Source organism: Rhagoletis pomonella, unplaced genomic scaffold, assembly GCF_013731165.1.
Source record: "Rhagoletis pomonella isolate Grant_MI unplaced genomic scaffold, Rhpom_1.0 Rhpom_scaffold_00002, whole genome shotgun sequence".
Lineage (NCBI taxonomy): Eukaryota > Metazoa > Arthropoda > Insecta > Diptera > Tephritidae > Rhagoletis > Rhagoletis pomonella.
The window spans coordinates 25,065,179-25,089,690 of record NW_023458556.1 but is presented as its reverse complement, the minus strand read 5'-3'; the positions used below and the strand labels follow the sequence as shown (position 1 = coordinate 25,089,690).

Genomic DNA, 24,512 nt, shown 5'->3' with positions numbered 1-24,512 from the left:
TTTTTTCCGTTGTTGCGATTTCATATCCGTTTATTGCAACACCTTCGCTACTTTTATTGACGTTTGGTGTCTTTTGTCGTGTACTTTTTTTTTTTTTTGGCTCAGTCTACCTCAGAATCGCTCAGTGTAAATTCTTGAATGCAATCGTCGTTAGTTTCTATGGCTCTTCCGCTTTGTATTGATCAGTTAGTTCATTGATCGGCAGCAATTAAAATATTTTTAATTTCTAACTCTTTTTCAACGCGGTCGTCGGTGGTTTAAACTTAAGTAATGCATATGTTGTGACTTTTGTTGTTGGTGACCTTTAAAAAACATTGCAACAAGCAAGTGAGCAAGAATTGGGTTAAATTACGATCGCGTTGTGAAATACTAAAAATTCGTTTAGAAACATCTTTATATAGCTAAACAAGTGACTTGTGACATAAGAAAGCCTTTAAGTGAAGTGAAGAAAATAAATTAATATATGAGAAAATTAAAAATATATTTGGGAGTTCACAAGGTTTTTTGGACATCAAGACAACGAGTTTAGTTATTATTTTGGGCCGAATTCTTTGTTCAATTGTTTACTGGGTTAGGAGCTACTTCGGCCGATGAAAAATATTTCCAAATTCATAAAATTAAATACTTAAATATTTGTGTAATGGATTTTTTTTATCGCTTCAAACAAACACACTTTTATAATACTAATACATGAGGGAAATGGTATCGGCGGGTCCTATGAAAAAAGACGTAACTGGGAGTGTGACATCAGTTAAGGAAGTCAGCATATACTATGATACCCAGGCGATTATCAAGGCTCTGAACGCTATGGTAGTGCGCTCGAAACCGGTAGACCTCTATATATCCATCCCGTCGGAGTACTTCTTAATCAGGCTTATTACTTGACAAAGAAAGGAACTGGACTAAAACTAGAATATGCGCAATTGCAAGATCGGTCTGGTCTGGAGGTCAAAGAAGCTCCCTATGCTTGCAAAACCTCAGATCACGCTATTGGTGCCGGTTCTGGCAGGCCATTGTGCGAACAATATTCACGCGGTAGACTGATCCCTTTTGTATCAGTTATCCAGAGGATGATTATTTGGAATCAGCTCAGCTGACTAACCCTGAGGAGCTCTCAGGCATTAAGATTGCATACAATTTTGTAATACACACGCGGCGTTTCGCCGACTGAATTTATACTCTCAAATCAGTTTTCGTCTTATCACAAAGGGCAATCTATTAATTGTCCAAGTCTACCTCGTCTGGGGAAATCACTACAACTTTACCTTAAGCTTCCTTCGCTACTTTAGGCTAATTAAACACTCTTCGCTTTTGCTGAACCCGTTGTTGATCTGCACATTAGGAACCGCGTTCATCGTAAGCCCAACATCAAGGGCAGGTTGGGCGCGAATGCCCGTCACACGAACGTGAAGTCGATGGAGGAAGCCTTCTTACATAAAGACTCCACTGTGGATGCCTTTCTCGCCAATTAGCGGGCCTTTCGTAACGTCCTTGGGGGGAGGGGAAATCGGCAGATCTTTCAACATACTTGAGGTCAAAACCGACTTAATTATGCTTACATACCGCATGCTCCGCTATAGAAATCTTGCGCAGAAATTAGGCCGTGGTACCATTTAGGGTAAACTGGTGGCGTCCTTCCATCACTTCGTTGGACAATGGTCGCAAATGACCTGCTAACTTAAAAAAGGTAAAAATCAAAGTTGAAAAATTCAGTGATGGAATTAGCTGCCAAAAAGTTCATTCATTTATTTTGTTAACGGAGATGGTACGACACCTATGAAGGAGTTTTGATAGCGCTGAATATTAAATTATTTAGTAGGCATCAAAATTTAGTTTGATACATTGTATGAAACTTCGAAAACAACATTTAGGACAACCTCTCCGAGATCTTTTTAATTTGAGCACTTCGTTGTTCCAGTAACTCCTCTGTTAAAGTCGCGCCGGCGAAAGAGCTAAGTTTTTGTCCAGATATAGGAAGTCTCAATTACATATTATTTTCAATCAAAATGCACCACCAAACCTTCCCTTTTGCATTGCATAGATATTTTCCTATCGGCCAAATCGCAAATGTGCAATGCAATGCGCGCGTTGCAAAGTAACCAACAGCAGTTACATACATACATACATATGAACAAACGTACAAGAAAACTCACCTACGCTTTATACACATAGGTACAAATGAAGATACTAGTATGTAGGTGACTAGGCGGGTGAGCAAAGCAGGAAGGCAGAATGTATAATCATTAGTGGTATTCACCAAATTGAGCACGTGGCGTTGGACTCTGGCAAAAGAGCAGATGAGCTCAAGCAACGACTGTTATTTTGCTAGGCTGCCAGGCCACTTGCTCACTTTGGTGAATACCACTACTATGTTACGTCTGCTGTGGCAGCCGCAAAGGCGGCGGAGTTACTTCCGTTTTGACGCGCTGCCACACACGCCGGCCGCTAAAACAGGTGGAAAATAATAAAAAAAAGCTCAAAATACATACATATACATACTTGTATGTAAATAAAGAAAAGAGTTTGCGAAATATTGAAAGCAAAATAAAAATGGAAAAGTAAAATAACAAAGTGTGTAAAATACTGCAAATGAAGGAACAATTCTGCGACTTTTGTATGTAAATTAGGGTGCGCTGTGGCATAGTGGGTAGCAGTGCGCGCTAGCGTTCCGTAGGGCCTGGGTTCGAGTCCAGTTTCCGACCAACATCAAAAAATAAAATAATAAAAACGTTTTTCTAATAGCGGTCGCCCCTCTGCTGGCAATGGCAAACCCCCGAGTGTCCTTATGCCATGAAAAAACAGCTTCTCCAAAAAATATTATCTCCGTTCGGAGTCGGCATTTTGTGCGGCCACATCAAACCGCACGCCACAAATTGGAGGAGAAGCTCGGCCAAACACAAACGTATTGCGTAAGCGCCAATCCATTATTATTATTATTAGGATGCATCACTCCACATACAAAAAAATGTCGGTACGGCGTTTCCATCAAACTTATAAAATGTATTATACTTTAAAACTTGCGCCAAAAAATTTCGGAAAAATAAATAAAATTAGTTAAAAAAAAAAAAATTTCCTAAAAAATTACCTCAGATGATAACTAGAAGAGTTTAAATAGTCAGTAAATGGTCTTCATAATTTTTTTTTATTTTAAATTTTATCAACCGAATCAAAATAACACGATTTTTTTTTTAATTTAATGTTTTCATATTTTCCCAGTATTTTGGCAGAAGCCTTAATATGTATATAATAAATTTTATAATTTCGTTGCACAAATCGCCAATTTTTTTTTTGGTGAGGCACCTTAATTTACAAATGTATGTAGATATGTAATAAAGGGAAATGCCAAACGAAATTAACTCCAAGTGTAGCGCAAAAGACAAATGCAAAAATTGAGTAGAGGTGTTGAAATCAAAAGTATGAAAAATAGGAGAAATTTCTCCAATGTATAAATCAATGAAGAGCCATACTTTCGTATAGCGCGAGAGTACTGCGCAGGGCCGGCTTTAGAAGCAATGACGCCCGGGGCGTAAATTAAACGAAGCGCCCTATGATAAAAATGTTTATTACCTCGGTTTATTTTTCTTATACGATAATCGATTGCAAAATAGTAGAAATAAAAACAAATCCACTTTTGACTACAACAACAAGTTTACCTGCATGCTTTGGCTTGAGCAAATTTTTCGAAGGCTTTGGACAAGCTATTCTGTGTAACAATCACGTTTTCAATAGATAAGATAACTAAAGCGTTTAATTTTTCTTAGGACATAGTAGATCCCATATACGTTTTGATGAGCTGCGACTTCGAAATAAGTCGCTCCCTGCTGACAACATACACTGGCAAAGGCAACAAAATCCTAAGAGAAACCCAAACATTAGGAAATACATCGAAGCCATTTTGCTTGCCGAAATTCGAGAACCTCCAATGGCCGTTTCATCGCTGCAAGTTTAATACGTCGTAATTGTTTCAACACTTCATAAAGTTCCAGTCCATTTACATATATCCGAATGCAGTTCAGTTGTGAGAGGGGTGCTCAACACTCGACATTTTGACAGTAAAAACTTGTCATGTGTGATTGAATCCGAATGTGAGTAATAAGAAGATCGCCATAGATTTTCATCGCTTTTCAATTGCTCAAAAGTTTCCTTGACAGCATCTTTTTTTGCCCTTTCATATGAAACTCAGGCACTTTCAATTAATTGTGTTTATACATATGTCAGGGCATACAGGAAGGCGGTAATTTTTTTTTTTTTTTTTTTTTTTTTTTTTTTAAGGAAGGAATTTTTTTTTTTTTTTTTTTTTTTTTTTGTATATTTAAAGTGTAAATTTATATGTCTATGTGCCTATACATCAGAGCTGTGTAATGATTGAATCAATTGAGTGTGCATTCTCATTTTTTTCGTTTAAAAAATGTGATTGTTTGATTTAAAAAATTTAACAACCACTCTTGAGATTGGTTACAAATTGCAAACACAAAATATGTAGTGTGTTATGGAATGGTTGATACCCATTCACATAGAGAATGTGAATGCAAAAAAAAAACTCAATCATGTATGATTGGACGTTTATGGGAATGCAATCTGTCATTATCATTCAGTACTAATACTATTTGTTGTATCAGGGTTGAAATTTTTGCACCCAAAATGTGAAACCAGAAGATTGCCATCTCCCTTAAAATAAGTAAACAAATAAATATTTGGTGCTAAAATATTTTTCTAAGTGTTTGGCCGAACTTCTGCTCAAACTTGAGGCATGAGTTCTGATTTTATAAGAACAGTTTTCAAGGCAGAAATATACTCAAAGGTATGCCATTGCGTGCCGAAGGACGACTGCTATTTTGTGTTATGATCTGACCAGGTATTTAACCATGGTCCTATGGAGTGGAAGTACGCACATGTAATCACTCTGCTACGGCGGCCGCCGTAAGTACATGCTATACATATCGTCGTTTAAAGTACAAAACCGCGTATCAAGAAAATGCAAAACCGCGTAATTGCATAAATTATTTTCTAGAGAGTAAAGTCACCCATATTTCAAAATGGTTATCTTTTTTATAAAGCAAACGTATTTCTGGCTAGTATATTTCAGGACGAATGGATAAGAATTGAGCCAAGAGCTTTTGTGAGCAAATCCAATTTTTGGCAGCCAATGTCAATCACACGGTTTTGCAGAATGACGATACGCGGTTTTGTACTTTAAACGACGATATATATGTACACATATTAGATTATTTATTCCCAAAATGCATGAAAACTATAGTATGCTTGCAAACAATTAATAACATTTCGTGATAAACAGTTTTACAAATGTATTTGCACTTCAAATTTGTATTTTAATAAAGTATTAATTAAATAAATTATTATTGTAAATTATTATTTTAATAAATAGATATAGAGATATTTATACTTGGCAACTCTTGGACTTTTCTTCATTTGTAACAAATGACAGATGTAAACAAAATAAAAAAATAATTGTATTTTTACAAATTTAAAGCAAACGGGCGTTCTTTACAAAAAAATGTAGTTAGTGATCGAATTGCGCATATTTTTTTTACAATATCAAGTGCCCACAAGAAGTGTTAAACCACGAAATAGCTTAAAAAACGCTTTCAAAAATTCGAAACGAGAGTGAAGTGCAGTGTTCAATTGTGATGGAAATTGCAGGCAAAATTTGTGCGTGTGTAATTAATGTTTTACTTATTTGAAGAAATGTTGCCCGTTGCCAAACCAAGACCCCCGCTTTCCCCTGGTGGTTACATAATACTTGAATAGCTCCTTAATTAACATGTGTTTGTTTAGAGCACGCACGGCCAGTTAAACAGGCATGTCTGAATCGATTTCCTTCATCATTCTTAGCAATTTGATGTGCATTTTTATTGTTATGTGTTGCAAACAGACATTTTAGGAACTAAATAGGTTCTAAAATCTCTGTACACAAGCGCACTTATTTTTAACAGTTTCCAGTTTATGTAATATTAATCAAAACAGCTTTTATTTATTTTATGTATTATGTGATTTCTGGAAGCGTCGAATACAAAAAAGGGCTGTGACTGGGTTTATGTAATTTGAAATTGTATTGATGATTACTAATAATAATAGAAACGAGCTTACATATCGACACAACTAAAAATTTCATATATCTCAGTAGAGCCAATTAAAGATTTTTTGTTTCGTAATTTAGCAATAATATGTCTTGGAACGTAATTATTCCGGATTATATGCAGTCATACTGTAAGCTTTCAAATTATGTATTTTTCTAAACCTGAAATTTTGAATTGTGCCGTTATTGCAGAGGACCATCGACATATATTAGTGTTTGGCCGAGCTACTCCTCCGATTGTGGCATGCGCCTTGATGTTGTCGCACAAAGGGGAGGGACCTACAGTTTTACGCCGACTCCTGCCGGGGGCCGACCACTATTACAAAAAACATTTTCTTTTTTTGTTGGCCGGAACTGGGCTCGGACGCTCACCCTGCGGAATGGTAGTGCGCACTTCTAACCACTACACCACAGCGATCGCTTAATTAATTTTAATCATTAATCGCGATTAACCATTTATTCGTTAATTTTTAGTCATTCATAGACTAACATTTTGTCGACAATACTCGCATAAGATAGTCCCAAATTTTCACAAAAGAGAAAAGTGATTTTCTTCAAAACTTTTGAATGACGTCTTGACTGAACTTACTAATTCGGAATTTCTACTATTACTTATAGAGTAGGCTATTCATAAAGTCTGGGTAATGAAATACAAATTTTTCTATTATAAGTTCCATAAAAATAAGGAGACTTTTATTGTTTAATTTATTTTTTGCACATAAACTTGTATCTTGAACTTCTTTTTCCAAAAAGTGAGGATGTCAAAATTTCAATAGATATCGGATGTACGGTAATTTTCCAAAGAGATCTCCTAATAGATAAGTTCATGAAAACTATTCCAAACGAAAACTTAAAATTGTTAAAAAAAAATAATAACTAATATTACATTTACATTGGACCAAAATGCGTGATTTGAAATCAGTCATTTGAAGGTGTTTACACTGCTTGATCCGCATTTGCTTTGACTTCTCATCAAATGAAAAGGGAAGACAAAAACAAAATGTATGTAAACAAACACTACATTTATTATATTGTTAACGCTTTTTGGACACAAAAAGGCAATTATTCTTTGATTAAACTAAAAATGTGTAAAGCTCTTGTATAAATTAACAATTTTTACACACAAATTTCAAAGATTTATTTATTTCGTTGTGTTTGTTTTGTGTTTGAAAAATTCCAAATGTCAAAGACAAACCAAAGCTTTTGTGGTACTTTTGTTTCAGAGTGCGTTCAATAAAATAGTACGGCAATTGGAACGCATTTGTTTCGTGATTTTGTGTAAATGCGTCGAAATGCGTCATTCTGGAAATGTGAATTTGTATGGAGAAATGCGTGATTTGGCCTCGCATTTGAGGTTTCTCGCCCAAATGACGCATTTGGGCTCAATGTAAATGTAATATAAATTTAACTAATTTATATTAGAGGTTTGAAGTTTATCCCACTGTAAGTATGAAATCTTCAGCTATGTGTTTCCATTGTCACTTTTTCGTAGCCATATCAACAGCCTGACAATTAAGAAGATTGTGACGTTTCATGCTACCATACGCAATATCTTAAATCCTTCAAATTTTATTATTAACCTTTTGTTTGTTAAAAACATTTTCTTCTTAGATTCGAAACTTGATCAAGCAAAATTGCCTTTGTTTTTGACTAAGAGATGCTCAATAAGCTCAGAATTGTAGTTCTCATTTGCATACATAACAATAAATTATTTTAAATTTTTGTTTCACACCAACTCCAATATTGAATAGTAAAATATATTTTAATCTTACCCAAATAAACAACGATTTAGTTCAATGGTCAATCATACATAGAGTATAGGGTGGTAATGTGTTAAAGTTTTAAAGTTTTTAAACGTAAAATGACGGCTAATACCTTTTTAAGCGTTTTGTAATTTAACCAAAACTCATTAGCATCCACTCAAGCAAGGAATTATTTACTTTTCAACATGCATTAGCAGAGTGCACTTCTCTTTTGTTTACAATTTGGTTGTCAAACACATCATCGGATCTTTTGACACATTTACCAGAATTTACCACCAGGTAGCTTCTGACAAAGAGATGACCTTACTTACTCTCTTATTTGTCCTCTCAGTTGCCAGAAAACCAAGTATGATTTCCGGTAAAATCTGGAAATTCTGGTAAAAAATGGTAATTTCGCACTCATGCGGGTTCACAACTAAATAATATTGGGAATACTTTTGAGGTGTTTGAAGAGGGTTGCGACCTGTTTGAAACGAAATTTATTTATAATAATCATATTTTGGCCTTGACACTTTTGCTACGTTTTGGCCGAGCTTCTCCTCCGATTTGTAGCGTGCGCCTTTGCTGTCACACAAATGGGAGGGACCTACAAACTTACGCCGACGCCGAACGGCGATACAATTTTTATGATGAGCTATTTTTTTATTAAAGACACTAAGATTTTTAAAATATTTTCACTAAAATTTTATCAACCTAAATTTTAAACTTATGCGAAGTAGTTATCTAATTTAATGTAAATTTTAAACATTTTCAAGATAAAACATGAATTATATTTAAAACGTAAGTTTTAATACAACTGTTTTATATATAATCCCAAACATATGATATAAAATCCCCTCTACCAAAAAACTTAAATTGGGTAACGCCGGTTTGAATTTTTACAATTGAGCAATTGTCAAAAATCTTCCTTTTTATCAAAAAGTTATTTACCAGGGTGTCTTTGAACTAATGATTGGTACTGAGTTAAAGAATGCACACACATAAAAGATTGCAGCCTTTTCAATACTCATTCAGTGTTAAACCTTTTTTTGATTGGGCATTGGTTTTTTCAATCTTGCTATGAATATGTTGATGTGTGAATTCATAACTGCTTTGAGAGAATGGAAAATTCAAAAATTTTAAACCTCAATCGTAAGCGAAGAATAAGTAATGAAAACTGGATAGAAAAAAATTGTTGATTTAAAATTGAAAATGATTTCACACTTACACAGATCTGCTATACATCAGTGCAAACCAAAACAAATGTGCTACAAGTGCTTATGGAGTGAGCAGCTCGGCTCTAGATATTTTTGGTAAAACTCAAAAATAATTCGTTTTCAAAATTTTAAACTCGTTTTTCTCAAAAATGTTATTTTGGTCTATGACACCCCTTTCTCAGACGCGCTCACATGCGTCTTGTGCAAGATGAATTTTTTTTCTAGTGCGATTTAGTGAATGCAATTATTTTAGTAGAAATTCGTAACAGATGATTCCGATGTTAAGTAGCGCGAAAGATGTTGGGCTTGGGGCAAAGGCAAAGAAACGACCTATTAAAACACCGCGCTCTATAAAGAAGCGGAATACTTTCTACTGCTCAGCTAGCAATACCTATTCGGCTGCTACCGCATCGAACACCCGAAAAGAACTGTAAGACATACGTAAACTCAATTCCTTTAACTCCTAGGGTTCGGTCTAATAAAATCGGAGGTTATCTAATTTTGTTCCTTTTTTTATAATTGCCTTACATTTTGAGTTGTGATGTCCCATTCGCATTTTATACCAACAACAAAACGTAGTCGAAATGTATGTATGTATGTACAAATAAGTACATAAAAACATTTGGGTTTTCTAAAAATACTTCAGCATAGCTATTTTTAGCTCATCGATTTATCAATGTGTGTATGAATAAACAAGTATGATCCGTATGTAAATTAAATAAGTAGATTTTTAGTGTACGAAAGTGCGTATATATATATATATATGTAATGTGCGCACGTTGATCGCATACAAAGCGTGTATGTATGTATATTCGCTCCAATTAAGTTTTTTACCTATTTACTATTTCTCATTACATTCACAAATATTATTTTGATTGCCTTTCGAGACACATTCACTCAGGCATCTACCAAAATAATCACATACATACATACCTACGTACTTACAATATATGTATGTATATATGCATGGGTTTTCCCGCAAGTACCGAAATTACGAAAAATGTATGGAGCAAATATAAAAATAGTGTGTTTCATAAGAAGAATCAGAAACATTGTCCAAGCAAGCAGCGGCGCGCGCCACAACGAGCGCAACTTACTCGCGGACGCATCGTCGTGATTCATCGCAACAATTCAAAGTTTGCTTGTAATTATGGCTTGCGCTTGCAGGCGCTAGTAGTTGCATACTTATATCTACTTTGACGTCACATACATATTAAAACCACTTGTCACCGATGCGATCTGGTGATTTCTTAAACGCAGCCGCCTGGATATCCGGCGATGATCATGCGGACAGCGGCTGATATAGCAGTAGCCTCGATAGCTGCAACTCCGCTCGATTGACTCACAGCAATTTTAATGAAAGTGGTGGAGCAGTAAATGAAAGGCGCTGGGTCCTACCGCCAAAAACCAAAAACGATTGAGCGCGCGCGCAGCCGAGACTTACGCGCATACACCTGCGAACAGCAGCCTGCCAGCAAGCAAGCACAAATGGTACGGAGGCGCGACTATTTGCGATAACAGTAGCGGCGGCGTGTGCTTAGCACGCGCTGTAACTTGCAAATGCAGCGCGCTTAAGCCGGTGAGCTTCGTGCACTGGTCTTCGTGCCTTTCGGCTTGCAAGCGTCGCTCAAACTTTGAGCGCGCTGCTGCTTGTGAGCATAACCAATTGACCACAAACAATGTAATCGTTTATTGTAAAAAACTGAGCGCGCGCGCGCGCTAATATGTTCATTGTATGTATATAGGCAAGTTTGGCGCGCGCCAATAAGCCTGTGTATGTGTGCGCACTTTTAATGAAACGCTTATGGTATTGCTGCCCGTTCGATTATTGGTAGACTGGGTGGGCTAGCGCGCGCACACACACACACACTTACAGACGCACTAGCCGCCCAGTGGGATTGTGTGCGTCTGCTGCGAGCGTAGAATAAATCTATGCTGCGCGTATAAGCGATTATATTGTAATGCACAACAAGTAAACAAGTGCTATTTTAGTTTGTATTAAAGAGTGTCGTTGTTTTAAGCGCGCGCATCGACGCGTATTACGATAGCAACGCGCGCAATGAAGTGAACGGTAGCTGGCGCTGCTGGCGCTAGCGTTGACTACAATGTTAACGTAGCCTAGTGATGGGCAGCGCAGGCAGAACTCCATAACAAAGTGCAAAAGTTTTGCTGCCCAGGCCTGACGTAGACGCAGCTGCTATTAATATCTCGACTGGGATTCGTTTATTATTCTCTTATTTCGCACGCCATTAATGCACTTTTGCCCCCTTCAATATGCCTAGCGACATATACTTTTTATCGTTACATATTAGTTATGCTGCTTAACGCCTTCAATCAAATGTTTGACAAAAAAAAAACGCGCTCTGAAGTTAACACCTTTACCGTGAGCCAAGCTGAGGCATGCGATACAAAGTTGTCAGCTTACGCGCTCACTATTGGTCAAGATCGTATTTTCAACGATTATTTCAGAAACTCAATGCTGTCGTTGACTGAAGCTTTTGGCGGTGGCTGACGCGAGCGCGGACGCTCTCGCTACACTATGCGCGTCTTCTACAGTTGACGTCGCGCCACTTGCTGCAGGCGCCGCCAAGACGCTGCCTAAGCCTGCTGCCACTGCCAGTGCCACTGCTGCTGCTGTATGCATACATAGGTGTGATTCTCTCTGCGAGTATGCATACGAGTGCGTATGTGTGTATGTGTGTGTGTGTGTGTTGCCGTACGATTATCGTTGCGTTGCGACTTTATTCATACGCCAGTCGGTCTCAAATAAAAGGCAAGTTATTTTGAGCTTGCTTACAATCAGAATTCAATAGCGAACTTGTGAAATTGAAAGGAGATCGCGCGCTATAAATCAAAAGACATTTTGATATAATTAAGAGCTTTTTAAATAAAAAAACTGTAAAAGAAGTATTAAGTATAATATATGAAATAATAAAAAAAAGACGCCCAACTATTTATAAGCGCGCCTGAGTTCTGTTCTCGCAACTCGGCTTACTCCGCTTAAAGCATTTTACAACAGTATTTTTTTGTGTGACTAAAAATTTGTAGATTAGAAAATACCAGCTTTTCAAAACTTTGCAAATTTCAAAAGAAATAATAGTTTGCTTGGAAATTGTGAAAATTGTGAACCAAAAAAAACAACAACGCGTGCAAGTCCACTGCAACTTAAAAAGCGCACATTTATTTTCTTGGCCAACTCTGTGATAAACGTAAAGAAGTTTTCGAAAATCGAATATTAAACAGTTTAAAAATCTTTACCAAAATGTATCGGCCACAAGTGTACAATAGCAACAACCAAAACATTAATAGTCCATTGGATTGTACTGAATCACGCACAGTACGCACAATAAATACAACACAAGTGCAACAACAAAAACAGCGTAATCACTCCAGTTTAGTGCACAGCAGCGCCAATGTGCAATCCACAGCTGATGTTACGCATTTGTGCAATGCCAATTTCACCACTGCAAATACCAACAATTGCAATGTCACCTGCCAGCGCTTGCCAGCGATGAAAGCTGCAACAGCCACCCTCACCGCCAACACATTAACGGCAATGCAAAGCGCGCGGCTAAGCGGCAAAACGCGCTCACCCAAAAGGGTAGCGCTGAAGAGTAAGTGATGGAAAAATTAAAAAAATATATATACAAATATATGACAAAATTCGAATTATTCTAAAAAAAAAAACAATAGTCTAATATGTAAACAAAAAGAGGACCCTTATGTATAGTATGTATAAACAGATACATTCGTATGTAAGCGTGCATGTGCTTAGGTTATGTTTTGCAGCGCGAATGATTTGTGTGTTCACTTTTAATAAATATTTCGGGTTTTTAAAATGACAAGACTTTGGTGAGATTATTCATCTTCTTAAGCAAAAAAAAAGCGCGGCGCTAAACTTGTTTATTCCGTTTCTGGCAATTGAATTACAAAATACAAAAAAAAAGTAAAAATTGGAGAAACCAATTTCGAAAAAACCACCTGCATGCTAAATTTATTTTTCATTAGAAACTTTGGAGAATAAGAAACGCAACATTAAATGCTTTTGAATTTTAATAGCTTAAAATCCCGTAAAAGAAATTATGACCTTTTAAGTACTAAATATCAAAAAAGTAAACCTAGAAATTTTTCAACAGAGGTTTTGAAATATTTAAATAAAGTTTATCAGTTTGAACAAATTTGGCAAAGGTTAAAACTATAAATATTTCTTTGGGAAATCTGGCCTAAAATTATTGGGTAGAAAATTTAAAATATAAATTTATTTTTGTGCTTTTACTATGTATTTGTAAATTTAATTTATAGTAAAAAACGATAAAAAAAACTTAGTAGCGCTAAAATTTGTTTTTTTTTTTATGAAAAAATTTAAATATTTTATTTAAGTTTTTGCGTGTAAACCAATTTATCAAAGATTTAAAAGAAACTGAGTTTCTTAATTCCTAAGTTAAAAGCTCAATATTCGAACTAATTTTTTCGGTTTTATTCCAATCAAATTTTTTATACAAAATTTAAATTTTTAATGGAGAAAACAATTCTAATTTTAACAGCATTAAAAATGTGTTTATATTTCCTGATTAATCAAAAGAGTAATCAGACACATTTTCGCAAAAAAAGTTGAACAAATTTATAAAAAAAAAACTTTTTTACAAAATTTAATTTTTGAATCGAAAAAGTAAACACATTTTATGAGCACTAACAAGTAAAATAGAAAAGAATGTTGTTTTTGTCATAAAAAATTCGAAAAGTAATCTTATAAGTTAATAAATATTTCCCTTTGAAATCTTTACGGAAATTTCTGAGTTAAAGCTTAATAAGACACGATTATATTATTAGGAAAATATTAATTAAGAAAATAATTTTCAAGATGAATATTTGGTTTAAAAAGCTAATTTAAGAAATTTCGCAATATTAAATTGAATTTTCGGAATCTATCGAGTAGAAAAGCTTTTAATTAAATTTTCGTAAAAGAAATTTGCATTATTTTTGATAAATTTTGAGTTTCATACTTTTCTTGCAAAAAAAAAAAAACATTCCTTAAAAGGTTTTGGACAGAAAAAAAAACAAAAAAATATAAGAGAAAGAATTATTTCTCAGAAATTTATCATTGCCTTCCTAAAGAAATTTTTAACAAGCTAATTTCTTTACCGCTGTCAGTGGACAAACAAATATCCCCGAATTCACAAAGTCACTAAATTTCCTAGAGGAAAACCACCCGAAATTCATACCATTTTCGAATAAGAACCACAGTGAAATTCCGAAATTGCGCAGTACTCCTGCAATTTATAATTCAAGATTTACCACAAGAATAAATTACATACATATATGTATGTATGCTAAAGCAAGCCATTAACTGTTTGGGTTTTGGTTTTTGATAAGTGACTTTTGCGGTCAATGTATGTGGGTTTATGCTGGGTCTGCGGTCTTTAGTAAGTCTGTTGGACGGCCTTATAAAGCCTTTAGAGGCAGTTGGTTCAATCAGAAGCCTTTTAATTTCTTTAAAGTATTGCCCATCGGGAAGCGACCGTCATATGAAAACTTATTTCAATGATTTGTAAGCTTCGCTTCATACATTTTCTTCGATATTGACGGTGATGAATGTTTCGGGACTTTTAATTGTCTACTTCTTTTTGATTGTTTGTTTTTCCGAGAACGAAAAATTACACTTAAGATGGCACAACGCCGCAACCTGTTTGTCTACAAACCAAATTTGACAAGGGATGACGGAAAATCGATCCATAATACTCGTTCCATAGTACTCATTCGAATTTATGCTTATTTTTGTTTATTAAATTTTCGTTTTTAAGGTTATAAAGACGACATTTTTAAATTTGAGGCGAACAAAAAATTTGCTAAAAAAAAATTTAATACATAAATTTATATTGTATGCATGCTCCTTAAAAATATTTACGCCGAAAAAAATTTTTAGATAAATTATGTATTTACATACACGCATATGTATGTATGTACATATTTATTTTTTGCTAATAATTTATGAGTCTATTTTTAAAAAAAACGGTTTTTTTATTTAAATTTTATTTCAAAATATTCGCAAAAACCAATCTGGAATAAAATGAGAAAACAGTTTTGCTTGATGCACTGCACAACTCTTCTCTAATGCTTGCAAAGCTATTTATTATAAAAGCAAAGGAGAATTAAAATTTTGTATGTAAGAAAACAATTTTTTATTTTTATTTCAACATTAAAGAGTTTTTTTATTTAAAAAAATTCTCTAAAAATGTTTGTTAAAAATAAAATTATTTTGTTAAAAACTAAATTTAAAAAATTTGTATACATGAAATTAAAAAGCATAAAATTTTTAAACAATCTTTTAGTTACATTTTATAACTAACATTTTTTTTCAACTTAAAAATTATTAGAAAAACGTACACATTTCATACTAAATAATTAACTAAAAAATTTTAAAAACAATGCTATGAAACATAATCCGCCTTATCCTGAGTTTCGCACGAAAAAAATGCAGCGGAAAATTTTCCATCTTAATGTTTTTTATCTTCTAACCTGAAAACTCTTCCACAGAAAAAAAAACCTTAGTCCATGTCAATAAAATGCATACGAAATTTGTTTTCATAAATTTAAGGTCCCCTATCAGCCTTTCGATTAGCCAATCACTCAGGTCTTTCTCCCTACAATATTAGCACAATTTCTTTAAATTCTGTCTTCACGCAAGGCTGGCGCATGCCAACGCCTACACATCTGTCACATTTGTGTTATATCTTAGCAAATAACACCATAACGCCTCAGATCTATCCACAAGCACACAATCACTTAGTGCTCAATATCTACTCTTCCTTTCCTCACATATAATTAATTATAAATATATTTTTATATCATGCATCTAAAAGTGTTCATAGTTCGTATGTATGTATGCATGTATGTATGTATGTACGTACATATAATATTTATTAGCTCCATATTTTTTTGGTATCTAAGAGTAACCCGCCTTACACGCTTTTCAATTGCTGCCCTATGCAAGCCAAAGAAAAATCGAAAAGGTGGATAATAAAAGTAGATATTGTACATATATATTCTCTTAATTAATAACAAAATGACAATAGTATAATTGCAGTCAATTATATACATAATTATACGGCAAAACAGATGTTAGACAAATAAAAAAATAGGTATGTGTTACTGAGCGAGTGGGGAGCCAGCAGGATATTCTTGAATGATTTTTACTTTACAGGTCAATGCGCAACCGCCCACACGCATTACCGTAGCTATTGCAAATTGTTAGCGATTGTTGACAGCACAACAACAACAAGTCAACGCGAGTGAGTGTTCAATGAAACTAATTAATGAATGAAAATTCATTAGAATGCTGAATGCAACTGAATGTTGATGAGCGCATGCTGTGTTTACACACACAGATATGATTGCATGAGTGGCTAGAGGTGCGTGCTACCACTTCGCACGACCTGTGTTCGATCTCTAATTCGAGCAATATCTAAATTAGAGAAGAGTTTTTTCTAAAAGCGCTCGCACCTCGCAACGGCAAAGCTCCGGCTGTAATTCTGGTATGAAAAAGGAAAGGAGTAAAATAGGAATGAGTAAAAAGGAAGATAGGTCGAACTTCAAAACAGTGTGCCTCAAGGTGTTTAAACTTTGATTTGCCCCGTGAAGAGAAATTGTTGGCCCCTTTAAACTCCAAGGTTTTGGGCGCCCACCTTTTTATATAGCAACAGACCAAATGTGGCCAACAAACAATATCCTTATGACCTGTAACCCTAATAAGCTTAGTAGCAAAGCAGTTTGATGCCGCCGAGAGGAGTGTCTGAATACTTCCAGACAATTTTCGAGCGTAACATCAAAGTGTCAAGTGTATGTAGGAAAACACTGCAGCGATTTGGTAGCTTTAGAGGTTGATGAACTTTTCTTGATTTTATTTATTTACTTTAATAAATGTTGTGCTTAAAGATTCTTGTAAACAATGGGAATACTTCTCATGAGAATAGCAATTAATTCTCACCGACTAATGAGTAATAAAATTTCGTATTTTACCAGTATAAGAATGTATTCTTACTTATTCTCATGAGAATTACTCTTCTCGTTTACGCGAACCTTAAGTAATCGATGTATGGATAAAGTAATTTTTTGTAAAAAAATTATGAAAATTTTGTTTTTGTACTTAGATTTACTTAAAAATTATTTTTGGTAAAAATTGAATTTTTCGTACCTTAAAAATGTTATAAAAACATTCAGATCCACAAATTTGAAAGAAACTAAAGGTTAAGGAAATATTAAAAAAATAATAAAAAAAAATAAAAATTTCGTGGAAATTAAAAAAATTTTAAGATCTTTTAGTTGAGTTACTTTGGATAGTTTTATTGAACTACCGTATGTTTTAAACAAAAATTTTTAAACGAATTTTATTCATTCAAGCTTTTACAAACACACACTACTATTCAACTAATAAAAAAGGTCCGCTTGTAAAGCGCATTCCGTAGTCGCGATCACTACATACTTGCTCGCTCATGCTCATATTATCGATTAATTGGCCCGCCGTAGTTGCGGCCGCTTTGTTTAGAAAGTGCTGCTTAGACCTCACACGACGAGCATACATACACCACACATTGCAAGCGTGCAACCCACAAACAAAACGAGCAAACATATGTTTGTATGTATGTAACTAACTTACTATTTCTCACCAAGATCACTCCACTTTGATATCGAACTGTTTAATAATTAAGGATAATTAGCAAATTTCGAATGCTCAGCTATGGCTGGCCAACACACACAAGCGGGCGGACAAATGAAAATTGCAGTCGACGCATGCGTGGTATGCATTTTACACGACAATTCCTGCAGCAGTGCTGGCATTGCCATTTTGCTATAAGTTACCACCAACCAGCAGCCAATTTCTATTGGTGGCGGTATTTGCCTTGATCTTGAATTGCCCGCCTAAAGAGATTAAGTCTAAGTTTGTACATATGTATGTACGTCTAGATTCGATCATCTATTAAGTGCGGGGCATGCCTACAGAAATATACCGTACATCTACAAATGCATAGATATGTTGTACATATCCAAAGCGATAGCATTCGAACGATCGATCAATCGATCATGCCGCATGCCACCGTGCTAGTCTAACTACTTTGTGACAACTTGAGATCTTTAAAACATTCTACAAATTATTATGTGCGCGCATGCGCCGCACTAATTGCGCACAAGTACGCAAAGTACAACAAAAAACATGCGCACGAAAAAGTGTGCATTTGCTGCACTGCGTCTATGAGTAGCTAGCGAAGATCAGCTAATGTTTTTTTTTTTTTATTTAAGTCATTAACTGTCACAGCTAACATTACTACATACACGTGTACATATGTATGTGTCTATTGCATTAGCTTTTAAGCTGTTACAGTGTGCGATAATTACGCAGCTCTCATTGGCGCTTAGTGCAGTTGGCCAAAGAGGTCCCCCAACTATAAGTGTGTGTATGTATGTGTACACGGCTTTTACCTTTCGTGAGCATGTGTATGCATCATTTTGCTTTTGTATTTGTGTAACTACTTATGTAAATGTATAGGTGCGTTGTGTGCTTGGCTAATAGTGCAGGTGGGTCGTGAAGTTGCAAAGGCAAAGTGATGGGCTGCTTTGATTATTTGAATGCCCCTAATAATATATGGATATGTACATGCAATAAGGTGTATCACGAAAAAAAGTTTAGCGAGTGTCAGTTTTATTTGAATATTTATGTATGTCGAGAAAAAAATTTTTTGTGTAAAATTTTTGTTTTATGCACCCCCTATAACTTTCTAATTTGTTAAACGGACTATAATCGAATAAAGACTAACCCTTTTTAGCAACGTCATCATCGTTTTTTAGCAGCTTTAAATGACAAAACCTTCTACCTTTGGTTGATGAAGTTGAACGAATAACCGACGCGTTCAGATACAAGTAGCCGGTCACTTAAGCACAAAAGGTGTGAAGTGACTTATGCCACTTAAAAAATAACGGCTCACATATCAAATTTAAATAGATATTAAATTAAATTTTAAATTTCTTTTTTTACTAAATTTTAAATTCGTCTTCTCTTTACAGCATCCGTTGCATTCCTGCCCATCATTTGCTTTGCCATACTCGCGCTTGTCTCCGGTGCTTCAGGTCGGTCTATACGCGGCCGAAAGCTTCTTCATACGCTCGAAAACCGTATGCTTCATCATAAGAATCTGTTGCGCTACGAGAGCGAAATTGCGCCTGTACAAACTGCACCAGTACATCATCGTCATCATTTAAATACTCGTTCTCTGGATATGAACTGCGCGAAGGTGGTAGAACATATCTCCATGTTGAGAAAACAAGCGCGCACATCTTTTAATGCACTTAATAATTTTGTGTATAAGAAATTCGTAAGTAAATTTGTATAAACTGAATTAATATGAGAAATTAGAACTACATACATACATGCTTATATACTTACATACATACATAGATACGTATTGGCAAAATTCAAAACCCCAACAAATAAACTCTAACTAACTTCAGAAAAACGTTTAGAGAGATAAAAAGAAACCCTTGAAAAGCTTTGTATGCGAAAAATTCCGTGCTCATCAGTGTTCTATGGTTATCTATTAATGATGATTAGAGAGTTTTTTCTCGGCACGCGCCCATTATGGACGCGACGGTTGACCGGTTATGGGCACCGCCTTGCCCGCGGGCAAAGCTCTTTTATAGGCACCTGCAGAGTAAAAGCTCTCTCTGCCCACCGCTGCTGTGGACCAACGGAAGAACCTTTCTCACGTTGTAAAAGCTCTCTCTGGTCATCGCACACTCTCTTATGCACAGGCCATCACAGATATAGACAGGTGCAGTGACGACCAGAGAAGCCTTTATCTTGTACGCGTATATTTATAACAGTCTTGACAGCTTTGTAAAGTAAACACTTTTTTTTTAAGATTTATGATATACGCATTTCATTGCACATATTATAAGTCCTTTTAGATCACCATTGGTTTAATATAATATGCATTTTACTTCTGTTTACGACTGTTTTAAATTAAACGCTATGTGGATTTCAATACAACAAAAAAACTGCAGGATTTTAAGCTTTTTGGTTTAAAAGTTTTCAAAATATTGAGCTTTTTCTAATGCTCTGCTCACGGGCCTCGTTTTAGTTGCGACTGCTTTAAACAAAGCGGTATATGAGTTTGATTCAAGCCAAAATTTGTTAAGCTTTTAAGCTTTAAAGCTTTTTTGATTTTTAGCTTTCCAAGATATCAAGCTATTTTTAATGTTTTAGTTCGTACTTCAAATAAAATGACTTTTGCATAACAATCAAACTTTTTGTAAAAGCTTTAAAGGTTTTTAATACCAAAGCTTTTCAAGACAGCAAAACACTTTTTGGCCTACTAATTTTAGAAATAATTCGTGTTTCCTTTTGCGATATTTCAAATTGCCTATTATATGTATACATATATCCAACGGCCTTCGGTTTCTTAAAAGCCTTTTGCAAACCTTTCAAGCGGAATTTAGCCGAATGTAGGCATTTTCAATAATGTTAATAGTCATATGTATATTACTATTACATATATACCTACTCCATATTAAGAATTTTAACTTATAAATAGTCGCTTACGTTTTTCAAACATTTGAATAATCAATTCCCCATCTCTTTTCAGACCGAACCACGCTTCAATCTCACACCAGAAATAGCATTAGAAGAATGGAGTAAATACAAATTGAATTTATCACATCCCTATACAAAGTTAATGGATCGCGAATTCACCAAAGAAAAGGTCCATCATGACATAAGTCATTTGGAAAATGGAATCACAACTTTGAATGAAAAACTGGTAAGCATCGCAAATACACGTTTAATGGAACGTCTCCAATACGTTCGTTAAATCTGAAGCCTAACTAAATGCACTTACAAATAAATCATAAACTAATTATTCCATATTTTCACTCTCTTTATCTGCTTCTTATTATTATTATTTTAGATTCAAACTGAACTGAATAAAATTTATAAAACTATCCGAATGTTGCAAGTTATTCATAACCGCACTTATAATGCGCTCGATAAGAAATGGCAAGACGACGCTTACAAAAATGTAACACAATACCTCAATCACACGGGTAGTCACCTCAGTGCTAATATAAAGGCTACAAACTCTGTGATTGCAACGCTCAATGTTGCATTGGAAGACTTTGATGAAAATAGCATCTCTTACAATGAAACGGTGCAAGTGTTAGATTGGTTGGTAGTTGCCGAAAGTATTAGCTTCTTCCAATATCTCGATAAACTCTATGAGAAATTGATGGAAATGTGCAGTGCGCCAAGATATTTACACGAAGGAAATATGTAAATAAGGATACTATGGTATAAATACATACCTACATACAAGTACATAAGCCTAAGAGGCCGTCGTCACACCGTTTCAACGCAAACCGGGCCAATGTGGATGCCATGCAGGAGCAAGAGATGAAGATGGCGTTGCTTAATAACGGGTTGTGAGTGAATTTGGATGTGCTATTTTTTATTTTATTTTTTTTTTTCAGCTAGGGACTATGTATGTACGCGCATACATATGTACTATTTATGCTTTATTTTTATTCTGAGTTTGCCAAGCTTTTGCTTTTTAATCATGACAATACTTTACTACTTACTTACTATGTATTACCTTTATTAATAATTTTATTTGAAAAATGTGTTTTAAGCGCAACTGGTGACAGACTTGATGGTGTTGTTTCGCTAAAAAATATGTTTCGACTTAATTGCATTGAAAATTTTAAAGAAAATTGCGAAAGGCGAAGTAAAAAATAAAATAAAATATAAAATGAAAATTAAATAGAGAACAAACAAAAACAAAGAATACGCATGCTGTGTCTTAGTAAACAATCATATTATTAAATACATACACTGCCGGAACAAAATATTGGCACAGCAAATTTTTCACAACATGTGTAACAATTTTTATTCTAATATTTTTCCGAAAATTTTGTACAAAAATATGGTTCATTCTACTACAAAAAAATGCTAAAATATACTTCCTAAACTTTGTGCAAAACTTGCGGAACTTCAGCAAACTTTCAACTTTTTAATCAGATATTTTAGAATTTTTTTGGGTGTGCAGCATTGTAGCCCAATCAATTTTATTATAATAAAGTACAAGTTTTTTTTTCACACAGTCTCTTCCATATATTAAAATTTTTTCGAAAATACTTTATATGGAAAAAATGCAAAACACCTTCAACAAAAAAAAAAAAATTCAAAAATCAATGCTATTTTTGACTAACTCCGAACTAGCATTTTTTTACTACATAGAATTTAATGGGTTGTAAAACTGCGTACTCAAAAAAAATCTAGAAAATCTGATTAAAAAGTTGAAAATTTGCAAGAAAATATGCTGAATTTTCGCCAGTTTTTGTTGTAGAATGAACCAAATTTTTATACAAAATTGGCGGAAAAATATTAGAATAAAAATTGTTCCATACATTGTGAAAAATTTGATGTGCCAATACTTTGTTCCGACAGTGTACATATATGTATATGTATATAAAATCTCAAAAAAAGCGAGCGTGTTAAGTGGTTGGCAGGCCTTGGCATGAGAAGGTGCAGACAAAATTATATAAACAATGCGTAGACTGCATAAATAAAAGCGGAATTTAAGAGTAGCTTTTTTCCATTCCTTTTATGATTTCCGTTTTTGTGTATTCGCATAATATATATATATATATTCAATATGACTTTTATCTGCACTTTATATAAAAAAATTCCTTTTTGATGTTAAAACCTTTTTGAGGCTTAATTTTCATCACTGGTGGCAATTTTAATTCTGTAAGTTAGAGTTTTAATTCTGTCAGTTAGATCATATCGAATATAAGCGCTCGATATGTATTCCTATCTTTAAAGTCAAATTTCACACAATCTCTAATTTTGCAAGTCACAGTTATTGGCGAATATGAATGTAAATTTGTTTACAAGCACTCCAAAACGATTATTGCAACAAAAAAAAAACACAAAAAACTGAACAATGTAACGCAAGCGAATAGCATTCACATGTACATATGCATTATGTTACTTATGATTACCAATGATAATTACAGCCAACTTCACGAAAGCAATTTAAGTGAAAACTGATTTTTTCTCTCCTGCCAGTTCTCATATTTAATTCGAAAATAATAATTAATTTTTCATTTAATTGGCTTTCGTGAAACTGGCTATTAGAATTTTATCTATATATAACATTTTATTTATCTATTTATTTATTTATTTATTTATTAGCTATTTATTTATTTTTTTATATTATATGTATAAATACACACTTATTATAAACATAAAATAAACTGCATAGTTATTCATAACAAAAAAATGATATTTGCTATAAAAAGTAAAAAAATAAAAAATATTGCCATCAAATCATTACAACTAACGATATCAATAACACACATTATATACAGAAATGACTGACTACTCAAAACAAAGTGGAACTTCAAATAGCATGACATAAAATCACAATTCATTACATTCAAAATTTAAAATCCCACGAAAATATAGTATACATACATATGTATGATTGATCCAATATAACATCACATGTTTCGTGCTATTGGCATATTATGATTATGTTATAAAATTATTACATTTGTAACTTGCTAAAACAGAAACTACATTATATCAGAAATTAGACATCACCTGATGAAGTTCAACAGTAAAAACGTAATAGTATGCACAACGTTTTATGCTTGCAATGTATGTGTGATGTCATGATCATATTATGTGATTACAGGAGGTTGAAGTTAAATCGCATTCTATGTATCGCTCTTCATATGATTTGATACTAAAGCGTATGATGTCTCATGATGAAATAGAATTGGTGTCTCATCACAAGTTGGCCCTCAACATCATACGATGATTATCAAGCGATAATATCATATGATGCTTCATCGCATACTGGAATTGATGTGCCGAAAAATTTTACCACCTCGTGTTGGCATTCTAACGAATGATGTCTCATCGTGTATTGGCATTGATGTGCCATCACTTCTTACCACACATTGCCCTTTAGATATAATGTGATGTAACACCGATGCGCGATCTTACATACATATGTATGCATATATAAAGAAGTCATAATAAAATTTTACTTTCATATTATAAAATTGAATCACATCACATCACAAGACATGTAAACATAACACACAGTATTACCATGATGTTTTATCACATGCGCCATTATGACGTATGAATAATACACACTGCATAAGACTATGCATTTAAAAAACAAAGGCCAGACATAACATCTTTTGACATGACATCAAATAAGTTGCTTTAATTGGAAACATCACAACATGACTTGACTGACATTGCATCAAACGATTATAAATGTACTTACAAATGACGGCGTAGCATCGGCCGTTGACACCGAACTGACACCTGCAGGCGTATTTATATGTACTTACAACTGCATTTATCTGGATATGTATATTTTTAGAAAACAA

At 34.2% G+C, this 24,512-nt stretch overlaps 1 protein-coding gene across 1 annotated transcript in view; it reads left to right on the top strand.

The window, feature by feature from the left end:
• Nucleotides 1-21,939, top strand: part of LOC118733331 — a gene marked incomplete in the record, with an annotated part of 67,346 nt that extends 45,407 nt beyond the window's left edge. The window contains 3 exon segments of the mRNA XM_036462686.1: nt 19,113-19,420; nt 20,690-20,863; nt 21,011-21,939. Coding sequence (XP_036318579.1) covers nt 19,223-19,420; nt 20,690-20,863; nt 21,011-21,376 — 738 coding nt within the window.
• Nucleotides 21,940-24,512: the final 2,573 nt, after the last annotated feature.